This window comes from Lolium perenne, chromosome 2 (genome assembly GCF_019359855.2).
Source record: "Lolium perenne isolate Kyuss_39 chromosome 2, Kyuss_2.0, whole genome shotgun sequence".
NCBI classification, from domain to species: domain Eukaryota; kingdom Viridiplantae; phylum Streptophyta; class Magnoliopsida; order Poales; family Poaceae; genus Lolium; species Lolium perenne.
The window spans coordinates 127,966,838-127,974,739 of record NC_067245.2 but is presented as its reverse complement, the minus strand read 5'-3'; the positions used below and the strand labels follow the sequence as shown (position 1 = coordinate 127,974,739).

The window sequence follows — 7,902 nt, the reverse complement described above, 5'->3', positions numbered from 1 at the left end:
TGGGGGCGGCGTTTGGGGATACGGCTGGGGCGCGACGTCCCCAAAGACGACACGAACAAAACACGTCCCCTAAACGCTCAATCCGGCGCGGTTTGAGAACGCTTTGAGGAACGCGGGCGGAGATTCTCTAAGATTTACTCCACGAAGCCTCCAATCCTCCATCATCAAGGCACCGACCGGGTGGGTCCCAACCCGGCTCGTCATCCCTATTCCACCGTGTCACGCCCCCCGTGGACGGTGGACCGCATCCCTTACCTTAAAGTTCCGTCCAGTGTCAGAGCTTCGACCCTAGCTCCCTTCACATCGGAGTCGCCGACACTGCTTCTTGCGCCGCCGGGCACCGTGCCCCCGCCGATGGATGTCGCCACCGCCCCCGTCTCCCCTGCTCCTCGCACCGTCGAGGACATCTACAAGGACTTCAACAACCGCCGAACAGCACTCGTCCGTGCCCTGACCGTCGGTAAGCGACACCGGCTCCGTCCCCCTATCAATCTCTCTTGCTTCTCTTGTGTGTTGATCTAACGCGACGGCACCACAACCCGCTTGGTTTCGTGGCTCCTGCAGATGTGGACGACTTCTTCGGGTACTGCGACCCAGGTAAAATCGGATCGGATCTGAGGGGTTCGAATTTGTTCGTTTCTTCTTGTTATCGTTTGATTTGATTGGGTTTCTGGGTTGATCCGCAGAGAAGGAGAACTTATGCCTTTACGGATATTCCAACGGGAGCTGGGAGGTTGCGCTTCCGGCGGAGGAGGTACCGCCGGAGATGCCGGAGCCGGCGTTAGGTATCAACTTTGCCAGGGACGGGATGCACCGCCGCGACTGGCTATCGCTTGTCGCCGTACACTCCGACTCGTGGCTGCTCTCCGTTGCCTTCTTCTTTGGCGCGCGCCTGAATGCCAACGAGAGGTACGGCCCTGCCCCCATCAGATAGGGTGGAGCTCACTCTACTCTTAAGCCTTAGCTCAGTGCTGATTGGTATTGCCATTCGAAAGATAACCTCCAGGAGGGGGCGATTTTTCTTCTTCTTCTGATGCGTACTGTTGATCAAGATTCTTCTGTTCATTGTGTAATGCACTTTAGTGTTCGTGCGATCGCTTATTTTATTTACTCTCAACTGATGCATGTGTCCTTATGCCTCAGTCGTTCTGTCCCCGCCCTTTTTTTTTCTTTGTGCTGTGGATGGGGCCAGTTTCACGCTCTGTATGCAGCTTTATTCTCTGTCTCTGTATGTTTCCCGCTGTGTATGCAAGCGTTTTTCTTTGTCCATATATTTTTCCTCTTTTCTCTAGCTTTTTATCCTCCAAGCCTGCATCTTATTTTTATTTGAGCAAATACAAGCCTTATCTTTGATGGATGAAACGAAATTTATGTCTTTTGGCACCGTGGTTTTCTGGATTGTATAGTATTCTTTTTACAACATGGTAGATACTACTTGCTACACTAATTTTCAAGAATACAGCGGAAGGTGTATTAAATTTCATGGAAGAAAGACTAAGAGCATCTCCACTGGTGGCTCCGATAGCTATTTGGGGGCCGGCGTGGTTTTTTGGGCTCACACGGTCACACCGGCGTGCCCTAAAAAGCGTCCGCGCGGTTTCGAGCCCAATAGAAGTGCTGGCAACCCCGTGCTGGCCCCTTTGCAAAAGGCGCGAATCGGGCACGCCGGCACCCTCGTCCACGTAGGAAAGCACTTGCGAGGCCCTTCTGCCAGCTAGACGCGCCGGTTTCCCTCTCCTCCCAGCCCTGCTTGAGTCGATTCGCACCCATCGCCGCTGTTGCCGTCGCTCCCCCGTGCTAGCCTTCCACCCCGCCTGTCCATAAACCGCCGGCCATCGACACCGCTGCCACTCCCACGACCGGCCACTGCTCTTTCGGCCAGAATAGAGGTTGCCATGGTTTTTAAGGCGTATGCGATGCTTAGGCGTCAGGGTGCCCTGCTACCTCAAGGCGTCGGGCTCGCCTTAGACTGCAACATAAAGCGTCCACTTTAGGAAAATTAGGCGTCTACTGCGTCTCTAAGGCGTGCAAAGCAGCGCTTTGGCTGATTTTGGACGCTTTGGGCAGGTTGGGCAGGAATCAGACAGCAGCAGCCAGTTTGAGCTGCCATATTATTCATCACCATATTTGTTAAAAAATTAACTAAGGCATCGCCCCGCTTCACGCTTTAAGCGCCTAGGCGTTGAGGCACCCCCATCGCCTTAAACCGCTTGGACGCCTTGAAAACCATGGAGGTCGCTGCCACCGCCGCCCAAACGCCCAACTGCTCGCTCGCAATGTGTTCTTTGGATTGCTGCGATGGACAGCGACAAAGAGATGTTGGTGCAGCTGTTCATGGAGGAGGAGAGCACCGCCGCTGTCCGGCGGCGGCAGCAGTAGCTGATTTTGACGAGCCTCCTTCGCGTTCGCCTGGTCGTGCCTCGACGCGGCTGTTTAAGGCCAGGCAAGAGGAAGAACGTCGACTGGCATTGTCAAGCCGACGCCATGCTGCTTGAGTGTGACTGCTTCGCCGACGATGCTACTCATTCGCCGAATGAATTTTGGTGCCAGTTTAGGATGAACAAGGATTTGTTCATGAAGATAGTCTTCAGCGTCACGGAGTACGATGACTACTTCATGAGCAAGTAAGATTGCAGAGGTTTGTCGGGCTTGTCCTCAATCTAGAAATGCACTGCTCTCCTTCCAGATACAGCTAATGACTACCTGCGCATGGCGGAGTCGAGACTGTCTACAGGTTTTGCCGAGCCGTCATAGCGGTGTTTGGTGGGGATTATTTGAGAGGACCAAGGGCAGAAGATGGAACAACAAAATGCAGCCCGAGGGTTTTCTAGGATACTAGGAAGCTGTATGCATTGGGGTTGGAATAATTGCCCTTTCTCTTGGCAAGGGATAGTGTCATTCTTGAGGCGGTGGCAGGCCATGACCTCTGGATTTGGCATGCTTTCTTTGGCATGGCAGGAATAAACAATGATATCAATGTGCTGCAACGCTCTCCGCTGTTTTCCAGCTGGCTAGCTGAGGGAGAAGCTCGGCCACGCATACAATAAGGTACTATCTAGCTGATGGTATCTATCCATGATACATTTGTGAAGACAATCCCGGCTCCAGCTTCGAAGATGGACGTTTATTTTGTGACATGCCCGGAAGCAGCTCGCAAGGATGTTGAGTGTGCTTTTAGGGTGCTTCAATAGCGTTTCGCCCTGCTCTCACTTTGTCTGAGTCTCAGATGTGGGAGGTGATGAACGCCTGTCTAATCATGCACAACATGATCATTAGCGAGCGCCGACGAACCTATGCATGATAATGATTGATTATCAGGGGCCTCTTGGTGAAGTAGAGCATGTACCTAACAATTTGTTGCTTTCCTTCACATGCATATCAAGAAATCCGAGATGCAGGTGTTCATGTTCAACTTCAGGCAGTGCGCAATCGTGGGCGAGGAGAGGAGCCGCCAACAACACATGATTTAATTTGAATTATTATACGAATAATTTCCTTTGTATTTGTGTTAAACTATGTTAAAATATTATATGAATAATTTTATGTGATTGGAATATTGTTTCAAAATAGTATGAAAGGAAAACAAAAGATTTTGGGGGCGCCGGTTTGGGGGATGCCGGTGTGGGAACCTGTTCCCCAAATGGAGGATGCTATGTCGGCGCCCCTCATACGGCAGTGCCGGTGCACCTGCCGGCGCCTATTTGGGGAAGCCGGTGGAGATGCTCTAACATGGTAGATACTACTTGCTACACTTTGTTTCAAACTTCATTTATTTCGAGATAAATGATAAAATCTCTATTTTCTGTCATCAGTTTTGAGTATGTTACAGTTTGGATGTGTAACATTCGTAAGTTTGCAAGCTGGTGTCTTATCAGCAGTTTGGAAGCCTCTGGTGATGTTTACATGTTTTTATGGAAGTTGACAGTGAATGTGTTTGAAAATTGAGACACGGTGATCTCTCAATTGCAAGTAGAAACCTTCTGTTTTTTCGAATATTCATTCATGGCTCCAACTTAAATTTTCTCTGATGTTATTATGGAGGGCTTCAATGCTATTTGGTCTGCTGGTTTCCATTTATTCTCTTCTATTAAGTTTAGGCATATAATTTGCTTAGTTTCCTCCATTCAGTTTTGCTTACTTAATTTGCCATAAAAAGAAAGAGCCTGTCTACAACGTTACAATCAAAAAAAAGAGGAATTTCTAGTTCTCAAGTCTGGTTTGTGTAAAATATACAGTTTAGTTTTCGTGAAATGACAGAATGTCTTTTTGATGCTTTGTACAAGTACTAGACACATCACCAGATTGTTCAAACAGTATCCTAGCAGAGTTTTAAACATTCCGTTTTCTCACAATAATTGCCTTTTTTTCTATTGTTCTTTTACAAAATCTGATTACTGAAGGGTGTTAATATTTTAGTCAGTCATAATAGTAATTTTCCTGTGATGCTTTAGGATGAACTGTTAATATTTTAGACATGTTTCTCCTTTTGTTCCACAATCAATTCAGTACTCTTCACATGCTTTCAGTTTTATATTGTTGAAGTGGTGATTTTTTGTTTTGTTTTACGGTAGTGCTTTACGTCTCTCTACTAGGTTCTACAAAACGCTAAAACAATATACTTGTGTCCTTCCTTCGTACTATTATAGGTTTTTGTCTTGCGTAGAGCCAGCCCTGAATTTAATAGTAATCCCTCTAGAAAACATAGGGAGCACTCTTGCTCATAGACACTTATTGTTTAGGGAACCTATCCTACACTATTCTCAATGCTAATTTTAAGTCTTGTTGGGTGAACCATTAGCATCTATCTCATGGGGAATTTTGGTAAATTACGATCGAGTTTCTTCATTGCACAATTCTTTCCAGATGAAGTGTTAGTAATATGTCTACCATATTTCTGGCTGATTGTTCTGCTTTTGGAATACATTTTGCTGACCAGTTGTCTATTAATATCCAAGTTTGTCTTTAATCAGTTTTTCTTTTTAGGCAAAAAACTATTGTTTTCAGTTGAAACAAAATTCTTATATATTGCCTATGCACTAAATCTTCGTGAATAACCTTATTTAATATACCATGTGTGGAGTACTTGGTGTCTGATTGAAAGCCACTTGTGTGCACCCATCATCATTTTAATATACCATGTGTGTAGTCCTCTTTGGGTTATGCCCAGGGCTAGGCCCTTTTGTACATTCCCTCCTTTCTTCTCCTCTTGTACATATTTTATCTCTTTAAATAAAATTTTACTGTTGGGGCTTCCCTACATTTTTCAGCTAAAAAAAGGTTTCATTTCATGGTATTGAAATTTTTTGTTTGAAAACTTCAACCTCATCCTTTTCCTGGAATCAGTGATTTGCTTTGTTTATCAGGAAGCGCTTATTCAGCATGATCAACGACCAAGCAACTGTGCTTGAATCATTGTCTGAACGTAAGCACAACAGGGATAATAAATCTGGTGTTGAGAATAGTGGCAAATCCAGACAATTGGCTAAGGTGCCTTGTCAATGTTTTTATTAGTTTTCTCATGTCAAACATTGTTGTCCAATTGTTTTCCTTGCTTCCAGAAACTCAAATCTAACTTTGTTATGCAGCGAGCAAATAATGATATGCAGACAAGGAACTCGAGGCCAGCTGTTGTTGATGATGCCTACGAGGACGACGATGAACACAGCGAGACTCTCTGTGGAACATGTGGTGGTCGCTACAATGCAAGTGAGTTCTGGATTGGTTGTGATATTTGTGAGCGGTGGTTCCATGGCAAGTGCGTGAGGATAACTCCAGCGAAAGCTGAGCACATAAAGCACTACAAGTGCCCTGACTGCAGCTCCAAGAAAGGCAGGCAATAAAACCACGGAGCTGCTGGCCCCCCATTGCTGACTCAGCTGATCAATGAAACAATACTCTTCTCCTCTAGTCCAGGTTTGCAGCAGATGTGAATTGTTCATCCATATTGCGCTCTGCTGTGCTAGATGTTGAAAGAACATACATGATAGTTGGTTTTATAAACTGCTCAATGTTGTCGTTCCTTGAGATATGGATGCTGTTCTTTGTAGCCTTAATTTTATAAGAAATTCGTTCATTCCATCTTGTTTTGGTATCATTTCCTTGCCCCTTTTCACAATCTGTCTCCTGTTGCCTTTTCATTTTTTTTTTTGCAAATCGACAACATTATCTTGGTTATTCATCTCTGAAGGAGCCGAGGAGTGGAGGACTCCTTGTTGACCCTCAAAAAAGGGAGTATTTGACTGAACACACTGCCGACTTCAATATGTTAGCTCTGGAATGTATGTGTCTCAACGTTTAACAGAAGGATGTTTCCTGTGCCTCGAGATGGCATTCCTTTTTAGTTGGTACACAGAATCTAAAATTACTTAACCAGATGCTAAAAAGTGCTCAGATGCTAATTCGCAATCTGAGCAGTCGTTTTTGGTCCGTCCGATCCGCCCAATCAAACCGCATCGTGAGTTTTGTTCTGACAGGATCCCACCTGGGGACCCTGCACGCCCCACCTATTACGGTCCTTTTATGCCTCACCTACTAGGAACCCCCCCCCCCCCCCCCCCCGAACTAGTTTCCGACGCGCCGCCCGCCGCTGCTGCCCCGGCTCACCACGCACTTACCACTGCCCGCTCAGTCCCGCGCGCTCCTGCCGTCAGCCGGTTCTCCCGCGCGCCAGCATAACGGATCCCATCGCGCCGCTGCTCTAAGCCTCGTGGCCGCCGGTACAAACCCAATCCCCCCACGGCCCCGGCCATCTCGTCCGCGGTGGTCACAATTTGTCGACCCGCACGTGCTTGCTTGGCCGCCGCCTGCAACCTGCATCGACCACGTAGGAGCAACGCAGGAGGAGCTATTCAGCTGAGGCAGCTCCACGAGGTGGTTGGCTTTGTACCGCACGAGCGCTCCACACCTGCTACTGCAAAGCTCCAACAGAGTATGCGCTCAGTCATGGAAGCCTTGATGTGAAACCATGCTTCCATTTTTTCTTTCAATTTTGTTGTCCCCCCAACTTTACTGAATTTATGCAGAAATACGATTTACTGCTTCCCCTTTCCAGCCCCTTTTTAGGCTTAGGTGAAATTTGCATGCCCCTTCTGCCAAAGATCAATCACCATCGCACGCTTGATGTTGAAGCTCCTCTTTTCATCTAGCTCATTTGCTTCGGATGCCGTCGCACACCGATCTGAACTGAATGGTCCACCTATCATCCTCAAGCTCTAACCCAACACTGTTCAGAACGCATCCGGAGAGGGGCTGGGCACCGCCGGTCGCAAGCGACATCTCATTTGGCTTCTTGCACCTCATGGTGTACCTTGTGTCATGCCTCGCGACACCGGCTGCATCCTAGTTGATCGAGGTGAAGTTGTATCTTGCGGCACTAGGTTGTATATTTTATCGGCATTGGACATGAACATAGCGAATTGTTTCTTCACATATGTGCCAAGTTATATTTTTGTTGGCGGTATTATTGGCTCCAGAAATGAGCTAAGTTGTTTTCTTGCACACGATAAATTGCTCTATCATACATTTGCTAAGCCTTATTTATACACCGTAAATTGTTACTTCTGCATACCATATTATTGCTAAGTTGTATAACCTCTAGTGCTAAGTTGCATACCACGTATGTGATTTTCCCTACCTCTATACCAACGTGGCATCAACTTATGTAAAGAAGTGGCATCAACTCTAACCTACACCAAGTGTAACTTAGTGGAGGTATGGATGCAATTAAAGCACCAGAAACAATTATTTTTGTTTCCCAAGTCGCATCCATTTACCAACTGAGTTATACCTAGAACAAGCGAAGTTGCAGGTAGGAGATGATAAGTTGATTTTTTGCCGACATTAGATTGTTACTTCACACATGTTCTAAGTTATGTTTTGGCACCATGGAGATCATTTGGGAAA

General features: G+C 46.6%; 1 protein-coding gene across 2 annotated transcripts; it reads left to right on the top strand.

The window, feature by feature from the left end:
* Positions 1–220: 220 nt before the first annotated feature.
* LOC127333474 (PHD finger protein ALFIN-LIKE 2) lies at positions 221–6,078 on the top strand. Of its 2 annotated transcripts, XM_051359859.2 has the most exons (6): positions 221–460; positions 565–597; positions 687–909; positions 3,571–3,732; positions 5,364–5,487; positions 5,586–6,078. In XM_051359859.2, exons 1-6 carry the CDS (start codon positions 355–357, stop codon positions 5,838–5,840), a joined length of 903 nt encoding a protein of 300 aa, XP_051215819.1. In that variant the 5' UTR covers positions 221–354; the 3' UTR covers positions 5,841–6,078. The 2 variants fall into 2 exon arrangements, with proteins under 2 accessions (XP_051215819.1, XP_051215817.1); XM_051359857.1 differs by lacking the exon at positions 3,571–3,732 and having other exon boundaries at positions 224–460.
* Positions 6,079–7,902: the final 1,824 nt, after the last annotated feature.